We start from the raw sequence: 24,609 nt of genomic DNA, 5'->3' as shown, positions 1-24,609 counted from the left end.
CTCGTTGCAATGATGGATCGTGCTATCGATCCTTTTAAAATTTAGTATACATCGAATTTCTACAAATCAAGCAGTATTCAAGTTTCTGATGGCATCAGTTCTCTTCATTAAATTTTATTCATGAGTATAATATCTATGTCATTACAAGTGTTGCACTGAGCTATACCGAGTTCATCATGGTAACAAAATAAACAAAATCTATAATTCAAATAAGCAAACCTAAAGAACATTCTCCATACAGAACAGTTCTAACTAAATTTTAAGTAGTGTTAATTCACTTTAAAAACCTCACTCCTAGAAACATAATATAAAGCTAAATATTTTAATATTAGTATCAAGTTCATATCTTGTATTGACTTTCAAGATTACAAACAAAATTAGACGAGGACCAATTTGACTATAGCATGATTTACGTACGGTTTATCAAGGACCAGCTCTTATTTGACATGGTGATTGTTTATGTTGGATATTTGCATGCAATATTTTTTTTTATTAGTTGGAATTCTTAACATAGTTGGGCATATTAAGCTAGAATATAGCATTGAAATTTGATTCTTTCTATTGTGAAATATGATTTTGTGGGGTGGGGTTTTGCCCACCAGCAGAGTTCAAATCTTATCCTCTCTGGTTGGGGGAGGGACGCAACTAGTTGGCGAAAGTTTGGTTTTTTCTTATAGTTATTGCATGATCAACAAAATTATCAAGTACAAATTCTCCTCCTCTCAGCTATTTCTAAATTTGCTAAATATCTACCCACCTTTGCTTTCATTCCAAGCAATATGATGTATCCAGCGAAACAGAGGTCATGCACTAGGAAAGAATATACTCCGCACCTTCTTGAAGAGAGAATATATAAAATTGCTTCATATTGTAATAGTTTCTAGGAGGATCATACTGTTCAATGTTTTGTTTGGTAATAAAAAGATGTAGCTAACAAAAGTATATTTGATAATGTGAAAATTAGATAAATTATTGAGATCTTGAACAAATACTATAAAAGCAACTCGTTTGTTTATTTTTTTGTAGCAAATGAAAAAAAAAAGGTGCAAACTAATTTGATAACTCTTCTGATAATTCAATACATGGTCATAAAAAAAGTTGAGACTAAGAATTTTGCCCTTTGAATTATTTTGCCAAATAGTTTGCATATTTGCTATAGCGAGACACCTAAATGGGCTTTCCACAAGTCAAGTCTTAACTCATATACTCATAAACTAAGACTTTCCACCTAATTACATGTGAATTTGCACAGTTAAAATATTAAAAAATGATGTACCGAGTAATAATTTAGCAAACAAACATATATTTGAAGAAGGAGCGAAGCTTCATGCCCACTTTGAGCCTCGGATATCGGGAACTATAACGATCTCCGACTTTGATGTTCCAATGTCTTTTGCAAGATTCCTTGATCCCATAATCGTGGAAAATTTTGAGAAACAAACATGAGGAATGAAATGCTCATGAGAAATAGGACCTACTAAAAGTGTTCTTTAAGTGAAAATTCCGGTATTTTTCATGGAGGCAAAAAAAAAAAAAAAAAGAAAAAAAAGGAGGAAGAAAGAAAAGAAGTTCCACACGATTAGGAACACACGTAAGAATGAACTTGGTACTATTCTGTCGTCAACTTTCCATCATAGCTAATCAAGCATCTCGGTGTAGTGGTTTGATCGAGTCCACCACATGCTGTCCGAACTTGGGAAATGGCCAGTCTCTCTCTGTCATCCATGCATGCAGGTCCCATCAATGAAGAAATGATGATGGAGAGCCAGGCAAGAAAAGGTTCCACCCAAAAGGTGACCCAACACTAATTAGAAGTGGAGCTGTCATGGACCAATGAGAGAGCATCTAAAATGGACCAATAAGAAGACAGGGAGATCAATACGTGCTTCTCAAGTGGCACAGTGGTGGGACCCCATCACCACCACTTGAAGGTCGAAACCACCCTCCCCCTCTATATCATCAATCCAGAGTCCGGACTTGCCCCATGCCCCTCTTCTCTCCCTCCCCCCCCCCCCCCCATCACTCTTTGGTGATCTTGTAGAATTAAGAAGAAATTTAGAAGAAATGGGGTTGTCGAACCGACTCCATGACGTCTCCAGCGACTCCATCCCGATCCTCCTGGTCGTGACGGCAGCCGAGTGGGTCTCCTACCTTCGCTCCCTCCTCCTCTGCCTCCTCCACTCCCTCGGCCTCCTCCGTCTCCACCCCGCCGACGAAGACCCCCTCGTCCCAGCCGCCGGATCCGGCCTCGCCGGCCTCGTCGTCATCGCCGCCTCCACCCGCTCCTTCATCTACGAGCCCGCGCCGTCGGCGGCGGAGGAGGAGGAGTGCGTGGTGTGCCTGTGCGGTCTCGCCGACGGCGACCGGGTCAGGCGGCTGGCGTGCTGCCACGTGTTCCACAGCGAGTGCCTCGACGGGTGGTTCGACCAGAGGAACCTGAGCTGTCCTCTCTGCCGGTCGCCGCTGGCGGCGGAGGAGAGGCGAGCCGATGCAGATCGCCGGATCGGGGCGGAGCTCGTCGCCTGGCTCTCTCCCTATCGATCTGATCATCTCCCGATCGGACGGTGCTGATGTCTTCTCTTCCCAATTATCGTTAATATTACCGTTGCCGCTGTTGTTATAATAATAATAATACTAATTATTGTTATTTGTTTTTGAGGGTCGGCCGTGGCTGAGCTGCTTCGCCTTTTCTTCCACTTTTTATCCCCTTTTTGGAAGAGTTTCTTAAACTCTTCTTCCTCCTCCTCTTCTTCGTGCTTTTTTTTCGGCGTGTGAGGGACAATTACGTTGTAAGTTTTGGTTCCTAATTAAGCATGGATGGCAAGGAGGGATCCTGTAAGTTTTAATTGTGTTAACTGTTTAAAACCATGGTGTTAATGATGGTGTGCTTTATATTGATGCTTCTTGGTTTTTGTTTCTGGATCGTGTCATGGTTCATTCCAACCTTTTCGGATCATATTAGATTTTTATTGATGGTATGATTTGATGATGATGATGATGATGATGATGAAAGGAAGAATTATTACTTTGCTGCAATACTTTTGTAGTTTATTTGTGTCTTGTTATGTTTTTTATTAATTCTTTTGGGCTAAATAAGGTGATGAGGAAGATCAATACTATTTAACTCTTTATATGTTATATTTTAGAGAAATCTGTGGATGGTAGGTTGATTAGGTTTGCCACCACCGCCAGAAACAAGTCTTGGGTGCATGGCGGCACAACTTAACTTTTGATGCACGCCAGATCACCTAATAGACTGGCCTTACTTAGTTAGTCTCCCCAGAAAGAGAAGGGGGAAGTCGGAACGGACTTGCGGAAACCTTTAATAAGACCTTGTGCAAATTGCTGAAGAAGATTAGTGACCAGAAACAAAAGAGATTGATACGAAAGGATCTTCGAATGGGTCCGTGGCTGCACCCTTGACTTTTGATGCATGTTTGCGTGCATCAATTTGGATACACTGGTGGATGACAAATCGACTGGTTTGCATGTTACTCTTAACACATAAGCCCCCCCCCCCCCCCCCCCCCCCCCCCCACCCCTAAATAAAATAATTATAAAAATATTACTGATTATGTCATAAAAATAATAGAAGAAATATGTGAGAAACTCCTAGGAAGGCTTCAAAGCAGCATCTCTTTTCAATGGCAACTACAATAACCCTATTTGCTTCGTTTTGCTCCTTTTTCTATTTTTCATGCATACACTATAGTTGCAGGTAGTACAGAGGGGGATAGACAGTACACTTAAGTAGGTGGGATCAAATACTTGAATACAAGCACCTTTAGTAAATCACCTTTTGCTCCTTTTTCTGTTTTTGTTATTTTTTACTTAAAATCCAAGATAGTAATTTTAAGAAGGATTTTTTTTTTTATTGCTACAATCAAAAATTCTTCTTTGAAGAAGAACAATTGTAAGTGAAGTCATACAATTATTCGATATCCTCATTCTAGAGACTTGGAATAGGGAACCTCGTCGTGAGCAAATTAGTCCATAATAGGAGCCCATTTACTTTGCATATCTAACAAAGTTTCAACAAAAGGGAGAATAAAGAGCTGCATTAGTTTCTCTCTCCTCATTCCTTATAATAAAACTAGCTAATTATTCTCAGAGAGATCAAATACTCACCTCTCAGTACTTTGTGCTCATACCACTATGCTTCCCGTATTTCCAAGAAACAATTGATGTAAAATTAAGTACTAAAGCTTGGTAGTGGTATATATCTGAAACAAAATGCTATCTAACATTAAGTACTAATACATCCGAATACACTTTAATTTGAAAAGCAGTTTTTTTTTTGAGAATGATTTGGCAGAGCCTAATGATTTTCATTGAGCAAATGAAGCCGGTACAAAATATAATTTGAGAGCTCAAAAATAAGAAATTGTTGGTATACAAATTTCAAATGCCACTTGATGTTCTCACCATCAGAATCTTTAATGTTATGACACTACTCTAATTGACTGACAGGGATAGGCCTTTTATTTGCTTCGAGACTTTATGATCTTAATTTGCTTGTTGAAAAGGAGAAGTGAGATTTAAGCCTTCAATGCCATGATGACTACCTACTCTTGGAGATAATGTAAAGTTGGACGAGGAGATCCACTTGGTTCCTTAGACATGAGGATGCCTTGATTACAAGAAAAGTATGCATGACCTCTCACTATCTTTCACTCTCAAATCCCAAGCCCGAACGTATTTGTGGAACTAGGGTTGTTTTTCCCCCCGGAAAATAGGATTAAACAATAATATTTGTTGAGGATGTTGGTTTAGTTCAGCAATGGAATGGTCAAATCATACCCACCTACATTAGTGCAGACATTTTTCCATATGTAAAAAGGGGATCAATTGATGATCAACTTAGTCTGATTAAAAATTGGTTTCTAAACTTAGGTCCACAAATTAGACTCTAAATTCAACTAGTTTGCATAACTGGTTGGCCTGGGTCTGGTTAAGAGCGCTTGTTTGGATGTTATCATCTCTTAAGACTTGTACGTATGACCAAAGCACAATTCTAGTTGGAGACAACCCTCCGAGAATAGGTGGATATAAAATAGAAGGCATGAATTAGCCCTTCCTAATATCAACTTATTGCTAGCTACATGTTTGAACTCTAAAACAAGATTCAATCAACATTACCAAAAGTTTCGAAAACACTTAGAGTTTAACAGACTACATTAGATTTGGGATTTGCATGGAGACCTGAACCGCTGCTACTGTGGCCTGAATTCTATTCCATGCGGTTGAGCTTGCACACCACTCAGCTCTCAGTCCCAACATCCAAGGGTCCTCATATTTCCCTTCTCACAACAAATCTCAACCATCCAATGGCATCTACAATGCCAGCTGACCCATATGGACCACTAAAATTGTGTAGTACAATGGACCCAAAGCTCATAGCTCTTGTTACAGTCACCGGCTGGCCTACCTGAGAAGGGACGTAGTCTTTGAATTATCCGGTGGTCCTACGCGACGGGTCCATATCAGAGGCACAGAGGCCGCACACTAATACCTCACTGTGCTGGATCCCTACAGGCTTTGATGGTACTTCTATGTGTCTTTTTATCCTTTAAATTGCACTTGGTTACTTTCAAGCACGTGAAGCTTGGTCTATAGTGCAAGGTTTATCGTTTCAGCACTGGATTCTATACCAACATCATTTTATTACAATATCAATATACGTAATATGATATTATAAAATTTGGTGTACCGAATATTAGTATGTTAGATATCATATACCAATTCGATATGGATATAGTACGATAAAGAACGGTCTATTATAAATGTCATGACTTCTTTCGAGTGTAATGTTATAGGCTTCAAAAGAAGAATCTAGGCAATTTCATTTAAGTGGTATGGTGGTGCTTCAAGTTTTGTTTTTTTTTATTTTTGTTTGTGTTTTCAATTGAAATATGATCAGTGTCTAGGTGGAGATATAGGTGGTGCAGCATCGAAAGACATGCTATGTCTTTTGTGTTCTTCTGCTGGTTTTAATTCTCTTCTCCATCACTTTATTTCATTTTATTTTAATTTCCTTTCTCTTCTACAACTTTTCATTATTTTAGTAAATTATTTGGAGGATAATAACGTGGATGAACTAAGGTGGATTTCTCTCTCCAAATAAAAGACAAACAAACAAATAAAAGAAGAAATCCAAATATTTGAAGCCAAAGTATCTTTCAGTTTTTATTGAGTTTCCAGTAGTTTCAGCTGAATTTGAAACAAGATCGAGATTAGGCCGAGTGAGTTCGGCCTAGATATAGTGGGGAGAGGCCCAACTAATCATCAAAAGAACTCTCAAGTGGAAGGAGCGCAACCCAGGCCAAAATTGTCATCAAAAGAACCCATCCAACCAAAAGTAAATGGACACGACCACATTTGCTACGTCTGAATCGACGATTAGCGTCAAACGAATGGTTTCAGGCTTGCTACATACAGAGCCAATTAGAACCTAAGTAAGGGGCCAGGTCCAATTAAAACTTAAATCGAAAAAGAGGAGACCCAATTCAACATAACTGAACATAAACGCATTTTGTAAATTAGGCCAAAAGCTGAAAAGAAAAAAAGAAAAACAAATAATACATATTTTGACTTTGCTACTCTTACATTAATTAAAAAAAATCATATCGATGAATTCCCAATGGTTCCGATGGGAACTGGGAAAAGAAGAGGAAGAATAATTTTCAGTTGTTGTTGTCATAATCTTTTAGATAAAAGTAGCACTCTATGAGTGTGTGATACCAACCTAGGGATGCAAATGGGCCAGCCATGTTAAAACTTACACTGTTTCTAAGGCCCACTCAGAACCCTCCTGCGGCCCTGCCTGACCGAAGCCATACTACCGAGGTAAAGTTGTTCCAAGAGACGCATTAATTTGCTGACAACCCGTAACCTTGGTCCCCTGTTCTTCTTCCAACCGGGATGCATTGCCCCCAGGATGGTGAGAAGCTGATAATTTCTCTGAATTCTTAACTAAGAAGTAAGAATCATCCATGGTGATGCAGTCCATCCAACGACAAGTCAAAGGCAAAACTATCATGATGATGACAAGCTTTTCATTTTTGGCCTCCAAGCCAAGCAACTGCGTCCTCCATCTCCCCTATAATTAAGAGGCCACCTTCCGGGATCTTTAACCAAACATACTCTTACATACCATCCCTTTTCATCACCATGCCGCCCCGGCCTGAACCCCGGCCACGCCCACCCGGCCCTCCGCCTCCTCGCCCGGAACCTCCCAGGCCCCCGCCGCCCCGGCCAGAACCGCCCAGGTCCCCGCCGCCCCGGCCAGAACCGCCAAGGGCCCCGCCGCCCCGGCCACAATCTCCCAGGGCCCCGCCGCCCCGGCCAGAACCTCCCAGGGCCCCGCCGCCCAGGCCAGAACCGCCCAGGGCCCCGCCGCCCCGGCCAGAACCGCCCAAGGGCCCGCCGCCCCGGCCAGAACCGCCGAGGGGCCCGCCGCCCAGGCCAGAACCGCCCAGGCCCCCGCCGCCGGGACGTCCGCCGCCCCGTCCAGAACAGCCGAGGCCGCCGCCACCCCGGCCAGAACCACGAGGGCCGCGGCCGCCCGGTCCGCCGCCTCATCACCATAGACCGCGCGGCCCGCCACCACCATGATCACTCCGTCCACTAGCAACGGTGTCGCGATAGGATCTGACAAATACTATGTACTTCTTCATGAGAGACGCCGGTGCTGTGGTGTTCTACATTTCTGTACCAGGATTCCCGTCCTTGCCGGTTCATATGTGGAACCTAGTCGTGTGTGTGTACGTGCAATAAAGTCCCAATGTATTGGTTGATGTACAAATAGTTGTTGATCTTGTTTGGGTATGATTGATCTTACACGCAAAAGAACAAAAAGGAAAAACGATTCCCTTCCAATTAACATTCCTTTAGCTTTATACGATGCAATATTTTCTAGCTAATTGTAGCGATGCATCTTCTTATTATAGATATGTCACATGAGACCAGCTTATGCCTTATACTGGACACACGTTCATTGGAGGTTTCATATCATTAACAAAGTTTGGCTGGGGGCTTCATGTCCCATTCCGGTTGGAGCAAACTAAAAGCGTGAACGTGGCGCAAAGGAGTGGGACTGTCCACTTTTGGATGTCGAACGCAATGACTTGCTGCTGCCTTTCAGCTATCTTATCTGGTTGGTCAGCATCTATTTCAACTCGGCACTAATCCATAACTGGATTGAGCTTTGGTCTTAAATTATAATTATGTTGCAATCTTCCTTTTCTCTTGTTCCTTTTTCTTCTTGTTTTGTAGCCTATGTTGAAAGTTCTTGGCCTAATCTCTCTTTCCTTATGTGCCTAGCTAGTTACAACGTTCAAAAATAACTCCCATACAATAAGCAAGAACTAAACTAGCCAGTAATGGAGGGAAATTGGCATCCCAAATAGCATTCCATGCACTATCCTGATTCTCCTGCAGATGGGTTTGGGAAGCACAGAAAGATTCTATAGGGTCAGCCACCTGCCAAATATCAATTACCCGGGGGGTGATATAGCTTTCTAAAGGAGTTCCATAAACTGCCTCGCAAGACTTAATCCAAGTGATTACCACCCAAGAATCGCTCTTAAGCCAAACTTGTTTAGGCTGAAATGGTCGAACCGCCGCTTTTAAATTAACCACACCATGCAGTTCTCAGCTCGGTATGAGGACGTAGTCTCGCTTTGTGGTGGCTTCAGGAAGGGTACAAAATTATATCCGACAGAGGCTGACATTGATTGTGAAATGTGGGGTTGGTGGTACATCATGCCGATAAGTATTTGAGATACATGCATGATTCACATGTTGGGCCCCATGATGTTTGCAGTGCATCTCATTCATACCCAAATAGGATATGGAGCAAATTTGGACATTCAAACTATTAAACTAAATTACAGTGTAATCTTTGCAGCATAAACACCAAAAATTCAGGCCTTTGGAGACTAAGGGAACAACTGTAGCATCGATTTTTAGTCCTACTCCTACCAATAAGGGTTGTGGAAGGGTAGGGAGGTTTCAATCAAGATCCAGACCTATAGACTGGATCGTAAACTTGCTTGACCTAATTTTCGAACAAAATGGATCGGTCTCATAATAGGTTAGCTCTTGTTAGATTAAATAAATAAGGCAGCTTTGGCCCCCTCTTTCTAATAGAAAAATCCAAACCATCTGATGGCATATTTACCGGGCCAATTGTCATTTCATTGTGGATAGAGTTCCTAATTCCATTCAATTTTATGAGCAAATAATGGCTCAAAATAGACCTGGACAGTGGAAATAGTACTGTGGATCCCAAGCCTCCAGTTGTAATTGTCACGGATCGAAGAAGGGACAAATTCTTCAACTGACCCACCATTGGAGGCAGAAAGGCCACGTACTATTATTAGACTAACACCTCGTTCTGGAACCTGCCAGGCTTCTATAATACCTTTTGATGCATTTTCATCCACTAATTAAACGCATTAAAGATTATTCTTAATCAGACATCAATCAAATAGGGGAATTGTGAAAGGAACACAATATGCATATTTATGGGTTTGAATTTGGGAAGGTTAGTCAACTACGTTTCAAGTTGCAATCTAATCAAAATGGTCCAAATCCAGCTGAACTTAACTGAACTTGAATTGGCTCGAGCTGATTTCCAAGCGAATCAAGTTATAAACACACTCATGGCTTCAGGCTTCATTAGCCCCGTGAATATTGGGGAGAGAAGTTTGGCTCAGTTTAAATGAGCATCCAATTAGCTGAACATAATTCCAGCCCAGTTGTAGCGCTGCTTAGGCCCAAACTATTGTCTCAGGATTGTAGTGGACCTAGGCCAGGGGTGTCCAAGGAAAATGAGCTACGCCTCATTAATTGAAAACATGAATGGTTTCAGTCTTGCTAGAAGGATTCAAATGCAAATCAAAATCAAATTAAGGAAGTGGACCTAATTAAACTTGAACTAATTTGACCAAAACCAATTGAAGAGGACTAGACTGAATTTAGGGTGCGTTCGGTTTACAATTAGAATCGGAATCGGAATGGACCGAATTGAGAATCGAAATGGCCATATTTTTTTGGTGTATTTGGTTCGTAGCTAGAATTAGAATAAAAAATGAAATGGATTTTAAATATTAAGAGAGAGTCGGATTGGGTTTTGGGAGATTAGGGTTTCTTTGTTTTTTTTTAGAACTGGAATGATAATAGGACTTCCTCGATCCAACTAAACAATTGGAATGAGAATTACTCATTTCTATATCTATTCCCGTGCACAACTCCACCCGATCAAACATACCCTCAATGTAGTTGACATACAAATAGATTTTGATACATGCTTGCCTAAATTTTTAAGAATGTTTATAGAGACAAAGATTGCTGCTCAAGGTCTCGAAAATAGGGGAGGTCAACCACTGATTCCTTGTATAGCTCACCTATAGGTGACTTTTTGTTATTAAAACTAAAGTGTTGTTGCTAAATTCTATCCAATTCCATACGATAAAGATGAGACAAGGACTCATGTATTCTTTTTCTCAAAAGAATAAATTTATCTATTGGCCGGCTGCTAATTCTTAACAAAGAAGCATCCACCATGGGAAGCCAGCTAACCAACAGTCAAAAGATCAAAGATCAGCGTGACTAGATTGCGGAGTAAAAGATAATAACGTGTGCAGACCTGCAAGTCAATCAACTAGGAGTCTTCCCAAATGAGCCAAATATCCAACACCTCGGGTGCAATTCATCCCCCCATCTGCCGTCACCACGCCTCCGAGCCACAGCATGGGCCGCCATTGCTTGCACTGCCTTGTCCTGCTCTTTCTTTGGGTCCTTTTGATCCTCCTAAGCACAGTCCTCCAATCCTCCTGGTCCGCCATTATCACACCATGCAATGCCTCTCTACTACGTAATTACCATCGCAATCTTACAAATAAGAAAATATGGGCAAGGGAGTTTTACTCCTTGTATATCTAGAATTCTTGTGTAAATACGGGCGGGTTGGCCCATGAATCACAATTTATATTTTGTTGGCCGAGTAGAATGGGTTTTGATTTGATCAATGATGCCGTACGCATCGTGGCCTCCGCTCCCAAGTGCGAACAGGCTTAGAACGGGCTGTGGAGACCGTCTGGGATGGACCAAACATTTTTCAATTCAGTATCGGAAAAAAAATAAAATAAAATTACACCCTCGAATGAACCATCTCACTGAAGTATTGCAAGGATGCCGCTCATCATACTTTGCTGGTTCTGAGGCTGATAATCTTTTTTATATATATATATATATATATATATATATATATATATATATATATATATATATATATATATAAGTCAACAGGGCAGAAGATGAGATAACTTCATTTATAACTCATCTTTTTAATCAGTATTTTGAAGGTCTACATTTTTATTGCCTTCCCTGTTGTATAATATTTTGTACTCGGATGCTATTAGCTCTATGTATATTAGGGCAGTTTAATTTTGCCACCTTATCGAAAAAAAATACGGTCAACGTGAAGAGATTTTGCCCGAGAAGGTATGTAACCGTAAAAACGCAATAGTCTGTGAAGACAAAATGGTAGAATAAAAAAATAAACAAAACCAGAACGTAAGAAGCATTCGTGGTTATCACTTTTTTTTTTCTTCTTTTTTTTAATTACTTTTATTATTATTGATATTTTTTGTTGGCCTCATCTAAAGTTCAGCAGCGATGGAGAGAGAGGATCCTAACCTTCTATTTTATGATTTTATCTAAGCCTAAGGGCAAGATTCCTCGACCTTGAGCCAAACGTTCATCCCACTTCAACTACCTTTGATCGCTGTGGGTAGAATGGCGCCGCCCCGGCCGCCACCCCGCCGGCCAGAACCCCCACCACCGCCCAGGCCCAGATCGCCGCCCCCGCCCAGACCGCCGCCACCCCACAGGCCGCCGCCGCCACGCCACAGGCCGCCGCCGCCCCCGCCCCACAGGCCGCCGCCGCCCCCGCCCCACAGGCCGCCGAGGCACAGATCACCACCACCACCCAGACCGCGACACCCGCCCCGACCGCCGCCACCCCCAGGCCCACCTCCTCCCCCGCCTAGACCGCAACGACCGCCTAGATAGCCACTTCCACCGCCGAGGCCGCCTAGACCTAGACCGACACTCCTTCCAAGACCGCAACCCCCGCCCAGCCCCTGGCCGGAATCTCCGCCACCACCAAGGCCACTGCGCCGGCCAGAACCCCCCGATACCGCCGCCACCCCCCAGGTCCAGACCGCGTCCATCGCCCGGACCTCCGCCCCCACCTAGACCGCAACCCCTGCCCCGACCGCCGCCACCGCTGAGGCCCCCGCCTAGAACGACACCCCCTCCAAGACCGCAACCCACGCCCAGACCGTCGCCACCGCCCAGCCCTGTCCGGGACCTCCGCCACCGCCCAGGCTGCCGCGCCGTGGACCTCCGCCGCCCCGAGCATAACAGCCTAGGCCGCCACCGTCCCTCTGCCCAACTCCACCATTATCATACGGTCCACTCCCTCACTAGTATGGCTTGCTAACGATGGCATAGAGAACAAGTGTTTTAGCCATCCCTTCAAAATAAGTACTGGTATCATGGTGTATTCTATCAGATAGAAACCTTCTTGCCATTTGATTTGCGGATTTGTTGGCGAATGCACTGAAAGATCGAGGATGACCGATCCAGCTACGAAGTTGGACTCGTGTCTGATCGAGTGTGTGGGTGACACACTATATATATACCTTACGACACCGCAGCCAGTGTCCCGGAAGTCTTGCATCAACTAAGACTGCAGGTGAGATTGGGGCATTCTCTGTTCTTTGTTTGCACCATCTCCTCGTATTTTTTACCCCTAAGAAATATAGGCTCTGCGCATCCAAATAATAGATACAAGAGGTTTTGTATCGTTGTTAGCAGGGCATTAACTGATATGTGGTGAGCTATTGATTGTTCAGTGATGGTGATGCTCAGTGCTTGGCTTTGTTTTGAGTAATGATCTTGAAATCGGTGCAAGGTTGTGATACTCGCAGTGATGCATCTTGTTCATGCGTTATACTTTGTTCTTCCAGCTTATAGACTCTGGCTTCATTTTCCGTCATGCCGTAATTCTCCTTGATATCCTTTGTTCACATTTTTTGCCTCAAAAAAAAAAAAAAAGGAACCCTCAAAATGATCAGCTGAGATCCTATATTCATATAACGTAATTATATTTTGGTTTCTTCTTTTTTGTATGCGCATCCTTTTTATAACAAATACATGTCTAAATATTTACAATATGGATAAAAAGATTAAGTCATAAAGATAATCATCGAGATCAAATTGGAAATAGATTTAACAATTTGCTCCTCCATTTTGTCTGATGATTGACTGGAAACCCTTTGCCGATCCACTGATATCTGGATCAGAGAGAAACAGGGGAACAGGGGAGGGCAGGGACAGGAGAAGATGCATGGAAAGCTGTATGGCGTGAAGCACCCCAAATATTCCTTTCTAAGCTTAGTCATTCAGGACAGAAGCCAGTGAAGACGAGAACAAGAGCCGAACTAAGCTCCATAATATCTTTGGATTGGCACTCCACCTTTTATTACATAAATCACGTAAAAAGCAGGAGTCAGATACTGGTATTAACATAACCAAAACGAAACGGGACAACGATCATCCAACCATACAACCATCCATTAGTAACACAATCATGCATAGCCTCCTCATTTATTCACATAAATACTTCTTTCTATCATTCCCTCCTAAACAACAACAATCTATTCCAACTTTTCGCGTTTGCTCCTCCTGATTGTGGACGTTGCTTTGTTGAGGCATAAGCGGCTGCTTTGTTCATTGATAACGTGGTGGCGGTGGAGGGTAAGGCCCCGGCGGCGGTGGGCCTGGCGGAGGCGGCGCGTAGGGATCGAAGAAGGCAGGTGGTGGAGGGGGGCCAGGTGGGCCTGGCGGCGGCGGCGGCGGCGGCGCAGCGAAGGGGCTTGGACCGGGCTGCCATGGTCCTGGCGGCGGTGGAGCGTAAGCACCTGGCGGTGGAGGAGCAAAGGGACCGGGCGGTGGAGGAGCAAAGGGACCGGGCGGCGGAGGGTGCCTGCGGGGGTCCATGAGAGTATTTGACTGAAGGTTGCGTGGAGAGATGGCTTCTATATTGGTTCGTGCCTTCTTATATAATGGTGTTGGAAGAAGGTAGGAACTCTTTGCACGGCTGTCTTGTTGACCAGCCGGTTTGAAAGGTGAGGTAGTTGGTGCTCGTGACTGACTGGTCTGGAACGTTGGGCGACATGGTTTGGTCCGGTCCGGTCCATCGAGCCTTTTTAGCCAGGTTGAATCCAGAACATGCTTGGGTCTTGTTTCAACGTAGCCGAAAGCTTAGAGTTGATTTGTTTAGCTCGGTAAGAAACAAGCGAGTTAGAATTCAATGAATGGCCTGTTTAGGTCCATGACTGTGTGCTGCAATGGATTGTTCCATAATAACATCACACTAGCTTTACCGTAAGATTAATCGGCATAACAATGGACTGGGCTTCGTAATTGTGCTTATCTTTTATCAATTCTTTTGACCACCCACTCAGGTATTTTCTGAGCCTATATAAAGCATAGGGGAAGTATGGTATTAGCAAGAATGAGTCTGTGGATGCTGGTAGATTGCGCAAAGGTTTAGATCCCAGAAAGAAGAAAACAAAAAAGATGTTTGTAGGTAGCTCTTATCGGTCTAATTGGCCTATTCTTTATAACTATAGTTTTCGAACGGACTTCTAAACCATACCGCACAGCAAACCTAAAATACCATAATCTTTTTTCACGAACCCAAAACCAAAGATTACTCACTCATAACCCATAACAAAATTTAACATGCCAAATACAATCCATGACTTAAACCATCCTTGTACACTTACATTCCAGTCAACAACGAACCCGAGCCCATATTTCGAAGCCTATTCATAACGACACAAACAAATTAAAACGAAAGTGCAACCTTAGTCATGGTCTATAAATGTTCATAAACCTAAAACTTGATGCAAGTCCTTTCTGAAACCCAAAATGCCAAACCCAACCTTAATCCCATTGGTCATGCAAAGCCATCTCTGTCTATTCACATACGAAAACTAAGCATGACCGCAAGCCCAAGCCCATTAAGCTCAAAAAGCTAGAACCACCCATTCCTATTTCTATAAATTTCCCTATTTCTCGGTGGTGAATAAGTATTCGTATGCGTATAATTATTAAATGCCCCAGTTCTCATGGTGGATGGGCCAGGGAGAGAGAAGTGAGGATATGCATAAGAAAAGAAAGCCATCATGCTTCCATTTCAAATCCATCCACCCAACTTTCCCTTCACCTACAACAAAAACGCTCAGCAATGCACGCGAAACCAAACCTCACAAGAATTTGGTGCCATCACATTAATCATCCATTATCCTCATTTTCATTTGATTTGAACAACTTAAAAGATTCAATAAATCTACAAAAATAAATTTTCTACGATAAGAAATTCAAAAGGTATTTTTGCTTTGAATCAACTATTAATTTGCATGAATTTTTAGGGTGACAACAAAAAAATTCGGATCATGCATGCAAGATCTGGATAGAGTAGGCTCTCTTAACTATGTCTGTGTAATTATATTATGGATGGAGAAATACGAATCAGATCTGTTATTTTACAATTTTACGAAGGAACATTAACAAAAGAATATCATTCTCAAACATGAAACTGGAAGAGCTTTTTAAAAGAAGACCCATCCAAGAAAGCTATATATGCTGCAGAACCAAAGAATCATATTTATTTTCATATATTTCTCTCACAAAATTGTTCTCATATTATAGAAGAAAATCGAACACATCCCTTCCAAAATGCCGAACAAATAAACAACCAAAGCATAGCAGTGATTTTCATATCACACAATCGACACTCCATTAACAAAAACCTCAACGCTAACCTCAACGTTATCCCTCAAGCACCCTCCGGATGTAAGTCCTCCTGCTCTCATCTGCCAAAATATGAACACAAACAACAACCAAGTCAGTTTCCAACTTGACAGATTAAAATGAGAAAAGGGGCTAAGGTGATGACAGAAGCATAGAGAGCACAGAGGAGTGAGATGCGAAGCACCATGCATCTCATCATATGTGCTCTCTATCTTCTGTCAGCAGCATCACCACAAGCCTCCCTTGCCTCCTACCGATATCATAGAGGGGATAAAAAATGACAGAGAGGTGGAAGACATAGCATGAAGGGAGCTATAAAGGTGGTGAAGAATGGTAATAGCTACAGGGGCATAAGGGATGTGAAAAGTTCTCGGGTAACAAAGAACTCCTCCCTTCCCCACTATTTATAGCAGAGCGTGTTTTTATTGGTAGCACAGTAGAGGGTTAGGAAAGGGTCGTCTTCTTCTAGTCGGTACAATCCTCATGGTCTTTCCTACCTACTCAGTAACCGTTTTAGGGACCAATGGAAAAGTTGGTCTATATTTGTGTGACTGACCCCTTTTTTTTCATCAACTGTGGATGACCCTCATTTTTTTGTTCTGATTAGCATAGTGTGTTTGATTTTACAAAGCTCGAACAGCTGAATGCTTCTCTCTTATCTACTCTCTATTGACACATCTGTTCACTAGATTAGAAGATTGCAGCTTATGCAACCTATGGCAAGTAAGACTGAAGACCCCAACCTGGAATTGATTGCACATAGGTTGGTCCTTACTCCAATTGGAGAAGCCTTTAGTTTTTTGAGTGCTGTTGAGGTGCATAGTGGCAAAAGAGGCATTGTTGTTAGTCACGCATTTGGTGTTCAACAATAATTAGGCTGGGATTAACAATTCAACATTCCAAAATAAGGGGCCATTTTTTTCTTAAAAATAAGATATAATCAGTGACAAAAGCATGTATTCGAAAGGCGACAGCAACATACATGATGGCCACTACCTATTAACAATAAAAACAAATAATGTCCTCGATTTGTAACTAATGAGTGCTTAATAAATAATTAATTATATTCAGCTAAAAGTTCATCAATAAGAATAACTTGCCTAGTATTGATGCTGGTGATGGGGTTATTAGCATCTCACCTTTCGCGTGGGCTACCTATTGTGGGATTGATGTCATGGAATTTAGGTAGTATATTTCAACTCACTCATTTTAATTCCTTTACTAGTTACATTCAAAAGGTCATCGATAATAAAAAAATTGCACTCGTATTTTAGGTAGAACATTAGAGTGGATTATAAGTGATGGTTGTGCCATTATGATATGATGATTATGTTAAATAAATGTTCATGTCACTTTAGCAAGCTATCACCAAACATTTGGCTACGTGTGAGAGGTCTTACCTTGGTGTGGCTTCGTTGACGTCTTAAACCGAGCTCCTCAATGTTCTCTTTAGCGCAATTAAAAGCATGGGCCATGCCATAATGTCTGCCGGGCAATTTCGTGAGGGACATGGCAACTTGCTTTAGAAAAAAATGACGTAGGGGAAAGAGAAGAAGAGAAGGCTAAAAGAATATTTTAAACAAAGGGGAGAGAAAGGTGGAAACGCAACGGAAGAATCCACATTCATAGTTTCAAAGGACCTTATCCTTTATCCTCACCCCTCTCCTATCAATGGCCTGGTGACCCCACCGGCTTCCAAGTGTCACGGCGCACGTGTCGATGGAGGACTTATGCTTCCTTGGGCACGAATCTTGATGAGGATGTTAGCGTACGTGTCAACAAAAAAGCAGTGGTGGGCCCGATGAATTTGGCGGGTGGAGCTGTCGTAATGGGAAGGGGGGAATGGAGGGGTTGTATCTTCCGAGCGAAGAACGATGGATCCAACCACTGGATCGCGCCCGCTGCGAACTTTTTTTCATCCGCCTGCACGGATCGCGAAGTAACTATTGGGAGATCTAACGGTTGGCGAGGGATGGTGGGATGGGGTCCCACCATGTGACGAGGGATGGTGGGATGGGGTGTTTGTGGCCGTCGGATGGGAATGGTGACGTTTTAGGAAACTTAGGGTCGGTGGGGTTCGGCATCCATATCATTTTTAGAAATAACTGCAAGGGTTCGGAGTCAACGGGAGAGGAAAGATCGCACGTGGCTGGGGATAGCTTTGGGTTCTCTTACCCTGCTGACGTGGGAGGTGATTCGGTGTTTGGTTCCAAACAGGGATTCTACGGGAGCTCGTACGTGTCACCAGGGAGGGCATCTTTGCACCCATCATCTATCGTACTTTAAATTGCTGCTCATGAACAGAAGTTTGCCATTTAATACTAGATAATAAAATACCAACTCTTCAACCCAGTTGCCGCTGAATCCTAGATTGAAGTCGGAGTATTCCTCGGCTTGCTCTGAAATCCGTAAGAATCGAACTGAACGAGGCGACCGATGTGTGGAAGAGCTGGTCTTCTCCGATGATGACTTGCAAAAAGTCCGCTTACTGAAAAATTTCTGGCAGAGGATCCTTCAATGCCTAAATCAAAATAGTGAGGCAATAGTGCTGCTGAGGGGGAGCGGATCCTGGGATTTTAGTGTCATACTGCTTGAGTGACGAAGAGGGCTGTGCCTTAAATGGAGGGTGACTCTTTTCTTTTCAGAGGTACCTTTTAAAGGGCAAAGCCATGAGGGAAAACACTGCGTGGAAACATGGGTGCTCTTCCCCAACGCGGATATTTGATCCTCGCACTTGGCCGGCAATAAATTAGGAGTCACTGAAGACCTTCAATTGCGGAACACCGAACTGTTTAGAAAGCTTAATCCCAATAATAAGCGCTTCATATTCAGCTTTCTTATTTAAGGCTGGGAATTTGAAAAAGGAGAAGAGTTGGGGGTGGTAAAAATATCACATTTGAACGAGAAGAGGTTGAGGCGGAAAAAGACGGAGGACGGGTTTTCTGGGGGGGTCTTTGGGGTATTCTGTCGAATAGGTGAGGGTGCGTGGGGATGACCGATTTGGGGGATGGATCGGCGGCGCCGGGAGCTGAGATGCCGAAGGGCTTAGGCCCCGGGGCTGCGGAGAAGGGTCGTTCATGGGCAGATGTGGCCAAGGGAGAGCCGCGGAGGCAACATGGATCCCCCTCCTATCATCCTTCCCCACGGGTGTTGGAACTTCTGCAGAGAAGGTTTTCCGAGGTGGTGGATGTCCCGGAGGAGGAGCTGGAGGGAAGTCGTTCGGAGTGGCGGACCTCCACGATCCTGGTGAGAAGTCTTGGGAGGTATGTTCCGGCGGACTGGGTGGCGAAGGAAATCAAAAGGGTGGGGCGCTTGGGATACGAGGTGGAATGCTTCTTGTTGATGGACGGGTTCTTCGCTGTCCGATTTGAGAACGAGGTCGATCGGGAAGCTGCTCTGGCGAGCGGTCCGTGGATGGTGGCCGGTCAGCTTCTTGCAATGGACCGGTGGCGTCCTAACTTCATTCCGGGCGACGAGGGACTCAGCCGGGTGGTCGTTTGGCTCCGCATGCCTAGGTTGCCTTTGGATTACTGGAAGAAGGCGACCATCATGCGGATTGCTGCCTCTGCCGGAACTCCTCTGGCCTTGGATGGGGTCACAGAGCAGGGGAGGCGCTGCGGTTTTGCCAGAGTGAAGGTTGCTTTGGATTGCTCTGCTCCTCTTAAACCGGGCACGCTAGTGAGGGGGTCATCGAAGGGGGTTGCGGAGGTATTTTGGCAGGATTTCATCTATGAAAACATGCCGGCTCCCTGCTCCAGGTGCGGGCGTATTGGGCATCCGATGGCGAACTGTGCTTTTTCCATCCCGGAGGCCGTGGTGGCGGAAGAAGGGGAGATTCCTGGTGATGGGATGGAGCCCCCGAGGCCGTCGGCTCAGGTGAATGGGGGTGGTGGTGAACCGGAGGATCCGCCGGTGTTCGGCCCATGGATGGTCACGGGTCATGTGCGGGCGCCGTGGGTGGCTAAGGGGTCGGCACGGAGGAAGATGACGGCCAAGCCAGGGGCTGGTCCGAGTGCGGCACCTACCTCTCCCCGTTCCGGTCTGAAGCCAGGCGTGAACAGGGACGGTGCGGGATATTCCCCGATCGACCTTGACGGGTGGCAAAAGCCCACCAAGGTTGCTCGCCGAAGGACGCCGGAGAAGGACGTCTCAGAAGCCGGCGGAGGCGTCAACAAGGGCGGCCCGAGTTACTCCACCCAGGCCGAAGGCGCGGCGGCTGTGTTGGATCCAGGTCCGAGCTCGGGCGGAATCGACTCAGTGCCGACTCGGGCTGTGGGTGAGGCGGGACCCAAAGCTGTTCGGGATGGGGTCGAGTCTGATGATGTGGGCGAGGTGGGATCCATTCTCGGGTCAAGGCTGTTGCCATTGATCTCGGCGGTATGGGTCGGAGCCCGATGAAACGAAGCAGAAGCCCGGCTAGATCTAAGGGGCTGCTTCGCTCGACCTCCCCCGGGGGAGGGTTTAGTTCTTTGAGGAAGGAGAGGCCGGAGGGAAACCGCCACTGGAGGAGCAAGAGCTCCCCTCCGCCCCTCTCGGCGGTGTGCGGTCGGCCTCCTAGGGCGGAGCGGGAGCCCAAAGGCGGTGGTCCCTCTCGGCGTGTGGTGGTGGGGGCGACTGGGAAGACTCTGGCCCGGTCCCTCTCTGTGACGGCGTTGGCCCCGGAGCTGGCAGTTGATCAGGCGGCACGGCAGGCTGGGAAGAAGGAAGGGCCGTGTCTTTCGGTGGGGATGGGGGGTGCGGGTGGGCCGCTCGATCAACCTCCGTCTGCGGTGGCCAAAGCCTTACAGGTGGATCGGGGTAAGCTCCCTATGCTGCCGGATACGGGTGAGTCCTCTAGACCCTGTGGTGTGGGGGGTGGCCAGAGTGAGGACTCCGGAAGCAGGCTGCAAAGGGGTCCGTTGCTTCCTGCAGCAGAGCTACGAACGGAGTTGGGCCAGGAGGCTCAATCGGAGGCTGGTGGTGCTCACCTCCGAGTCTTGGACCAATTGAAGATTGCTGTGGAGAGGGTGCATACAGGAGAATTGGCTTGTGATGGACCTGGGAATGAGGTGGTGGTTCGTGTAGGGTGTCCAGTGCCGGAGACTAGCGGTGTTCCCTTCTGTGCTTTGGATCAATTGAAGGGTGCGGTGAGGAAGCTGAATAGAGGAGGATTGGTCAGTGAGGGATCTGTGAATGAGGTGGAGTTTCATGATTGCAACCCCGGGATGGCGGGTTGTGATACTCCCATGGGTGAACAATGAAGGTTCTCCTATGGAATTGTCGTGGTGCGGGGAAGCCCTCTTTTGCCCCGGCGTTCCGGAGGTTTGTGTTACAGAACAGACCGGATGTTTGTATTTTGTTTGAGACCCGTTTATCGGGTAGGGGCCTTCAGAAGGCAAGGAGAGTGCTCCCTCGGACATGGGGATTCTATGCAGTGGAGTCCCGTGGGTTGTCAGGTGGGATAATTGTCACGTGGAGGCTGGAGTCGTGTAGATTGGATCCGTTTCATGTTTGTGGCCAAGAGGTGATCCTGGTGATCTCGGAGGGCACAGACGATCCCCGGGTTCTTGCGGCGGTGTATGCGAGTACTGACTTCAGGGAGAGGCGACGGTTGTGGGAGGAGGCTTCGCAGTTGGTTGCTCAGGGCTTCCCTTTTCTGATGGCGGGTGACTTTAATTGTATTGTCGACCCTCAGGAGAAGATGGGGGGTAAGCCTTTCTCCCACGAGAGGAAGGTTAAGGAATTCCAGAATTTTTTGACTACAAATGGGTTGATTGACTTGGGATTTACTGGTCCAAGATTCACATGGTGCAATAATCAACAGGGTCCGGCCAGGGTTTGGGAGAGACTTGATAGAGCTTGTGCGACAGCTGGATGGGTCCAGAGATTCTCGGATCATCGTGTGTCTCACTTACCCAGGATTGCATCTGATCATTGTCCCTTGTTGTTGAGCACTGATGCTTTTGTTCCGGTGCACCCCCCATTCAGGTTCGAGAAGATATGGCTTTCTTACCCTCGTTCATGGGAGATGGTCAGGGAGGCGTGGAGCACTCCTGTGAGGGGTGATGCCATGTACCGGGTGTCCCGGAGATTGGAGTTGGCGCGGAGGAGGCTGAGGAGAAGGAATCGAGAGGAGGTGGGTGACATTTTTAGGAGGATTGAGGAGTCAGAGGTGGCCATTGTTAGGTTACAGGATCAGGAGGCTCGAGGGGGGGGGGTCTGTCAGATGAGGTTATGGGGGAGCTTAGATCCTTACTTGCTCTGCATGATGGCCTACTTAGACAGCAGGAGATATTTTGGAGACAGAAGGCGAGGGTACAGTGGATTATGGAGGGGGACAGGAACACCAGATATTTTCACCAGGCGACAGTGATTAGGAGGAACCAGAACAGGATCAGGCTTATTAGGGATGAGGAGGGGCAGCAGTCGGAGGAGCCGGAGGTGATACAGAGGATTCTGGTGAGCTTCTTTAGGAGCAGATGGACAGAGCAGACTGGTGGAGCGAGCCTAGCAGATATTCCACCGCCAGGGGAGGTGGTCACAGAGGAGGAGAACTCTGGTTTGATTAGTCCGGTATCAGAGAGGGAGATCAGGGAGGCGGTGTGGTCCCTCGGAGGGGACAAGGCGCCGGGGCCGGATGGGTTCCCACCGGTGTTCTTTCAGCGATATTGGATGATAGTTGGACGGGATGTGACGGCAGCTATACAGCAGTTCTTCAGTACAGCAGTGATGACGGCTGAGTGGCAGAGGACCTTCATTGCCCTGATCCCGAAACGGCAGGATGCTACGGAGCCGAGTCATTTTCGTCCGATCAGCCTGTGTACGACTTTGTACAAGGTGACGACGAAAATTCTCGCTATCAGATTGAGGGGGGTGCTCCCTAGGCTTATATCCCCGGAGCAGGGGGCTTTTTTGGAGGGGCGGAGTATATCGGATAATGTACTCATAGCTCAGGAGTTTATGTTTGATCTTAGCAGAGCTCCGATGAGGAGAAGCTTGATGGGGGTCAAGCTTGATATGGAGAGGGCTTATGACAGGATGAGGTGGGACTTTGTGCAGCAGTCCTTGCGGTTGTTTGGGGTACATGAGACATGGATCAGGTGGGCGATGGGTTGCATCAGGGTGCCCTCCTTTGCTATTTTGGTGAACGGTTCGCCCTCCCGTTTCTTTACGTCGTCTGGGGGTTTGCATCAGGGTTGTCCCCTCTCTCCATTGCTGTTTATTATTTGTGCGGATGCATTGTCTAGATTCTTGCGGCAGGCAGTGATGAGTCAGGAGCTGGAGGCTTACAGACCGGTGGAGGGAGCAGTGGCGATCTCCCATCTGCTATTTGCTGATGATTGCATGCTTTTAGCCAGGTCCACGAGGCAGTCGGCTCGAGTTATAGATCAGATTCTTCGGGATTACTGTGCTCTGTCTGGGCAGCAGGTCAATTTGGACAAGTCTGCTGTTATCTTTAGTCCGAAGACGCGCGGGGCGCTGAAGCTCTCTATATTGGAGGTTCTAGGAGTGGGAGAACAGGGGGGCCTGATGTCTTATTTGGGGGTACCTTTATGTGGCCGACGTTTGAGGATTAGGGACTGTGTGTCCCTTGTGACTAGAGTCAGATGCAGGCTGGAGGGCTGGCAGTCTCATTCATTGTCTATGATGGGGAGGATCGTACTGGTGCGTTCTGTACTTTCATCTGTTCCTATTTATCTTCTATCCCACGTCGATATTCCGGTGTCAGTCTTGAGGTCCCTTGAGCAGTTGTTCAGGGAGTTTATTTGGGGGAGGAGGAGTGGCAGAGGCGGGATCCACTTGGTGGCCTAGGAGAGTGTTTGCCAGCCGACCAGTGCCGGGGGGCTGGGAGTGCAGTCTTTGATGACGAGACGGGAGGTGTTAGCGGCGAGGCATGCAGCCAGATTTGTGCTTGAGCCAGAGAGTATGTGGTCCTCATTGATGAGGGCCAAATATGGTGTCTTGGTGCCTGGGGGGCGGATAGAGCGTCACCACTCTCCGATATGGCGAGTGATGTGTGCCAGGGCTATGGTGGTGCTTCCGGAGATCAGATGGGTGATTGGTGACAGGCACTCGATAGACGTGCTGGAGGATAGCTGGGTGACTGATTGGCCGATATGTCGTCTGCCGACCACGGTGGACTCTGCGAGACTAGCTGGGTGCAGGGTCAGGGATCTGCTGGATTCTGAGGGGAGTCATTGGAGGGTGGGGTTGATCAGGGAGGTGTTTGGTGAGCAGTTGGCGGAGTCGATTTTGGCTTTGCCAATTCCCTCTGGAGGGGTGTCGGATAGGCTGCTTTGGACTACGACGGGGCGGTCGCGGGTGAGGGCCAGGGATCTTTGTGCGTTGTTCTGCAGGACGCCAGCGCGACAGATCGTGGGAGGATGGATATGGAGATTACGGATTCACCCACGGGTGGCACTTTTCATCTGGAAGGTGGCTTGGGGATGTCTCCCGACGAGGAGTTTACTTGTTCGGCGTGGTATGGGGGTATCTCAGTTTTGTGAGACGTGTGGTGATATCGTAGAGACCATTGAGCATGTTCTCCTATTGTGCCCTAGAGCTCGACAGATATGGCAGTGTTCATCGGTTCCCTTGATTGATGCGGTAGTCTCGATGCAGGATCTGCTGCGGATGCTGAGAGACTCCATGTGCAGGCCCAGGTTGGCAGCAGAGGGGATTATAAGGGTGTACCTGTCTTATCACATTTGGTTGGATAGGAACGCAGGCATATTT

At 46.1% G+C, this 24,609-nt stretch overlaps 2 protein-coding genes across 2 annotated transcripts; one reads left to right on the top strand and one right to left on the bottom strand.

Annotated features, from left to right (window-relative positions):
• The first annotated feature begins 2,064 nt into the window (after positions 1–2,064).
• Positions 2,065–2,571, top strand: LOC103697166 (E3 ubiquitin-protein ligase RHA2A-like). Its single transcript, XM_008778974.3, has one exon. It carries the CDS (start codon positions 2,065–2,067, stop codon positions 2,569–2,571), a length of 507 nt encoding a protein of 168 aa, XP_008777196.1.
• Positions 2,572–11,774: 9,203 nt separating this feature from the next.
• LOC120111152 (acanthoscurrin-2-like) lies at positions 11,775–12,239 on the bottom strand. Its single transcript, XM_039127712.1, has one exon. It carries the CDS (start codon positions 12,237–12,239, stop codon positions 11,775–11,777), a length of 465 nt encoding a protein of 154 aa, XP_038983640.1.
• Positions 12,240–24,609: the final 12,370 nt, after the last annotated feature.

This window comes from Phoenix dactylifera, chromosome 6 (genome assembly GCF_009389715.1).
Source record: "Phoenix dactylifera cultivar Barhee BC4 chromosome 6, palm_55x_up_171113_PBpolish2nd_filt_p, whole genome shotgun sequence".
Lineage (NCBI taxonomy): Eukaryota > Viridiplantae > Streptophyta > Magnoliopsida > Arecales > Arecaceae > Phoenix > Phoenix dactylifera.
Note: the sequence above shows the minus strand (reverse complement) of the source record. Positions and strands in the feature narration are given on the sequence as shown.

Bases quoted from the DNA above. Each gene is read 5' to 3' on its own strand.
- LOC103697166 (XM_008778974.3), top strand. From the start codon at position 2,065: ATGGGGTTGTCGAACCGACTCCATGACGTCTCCAGCGACTCCATCCCG.
- LOC120111152 (XM_039127712.1), bottom strand. From the start codon at position 12,239: ATGGACGCGGTCTGGACCTGGGGGGTGGCGGCGGTATCGGGGGGTTCT.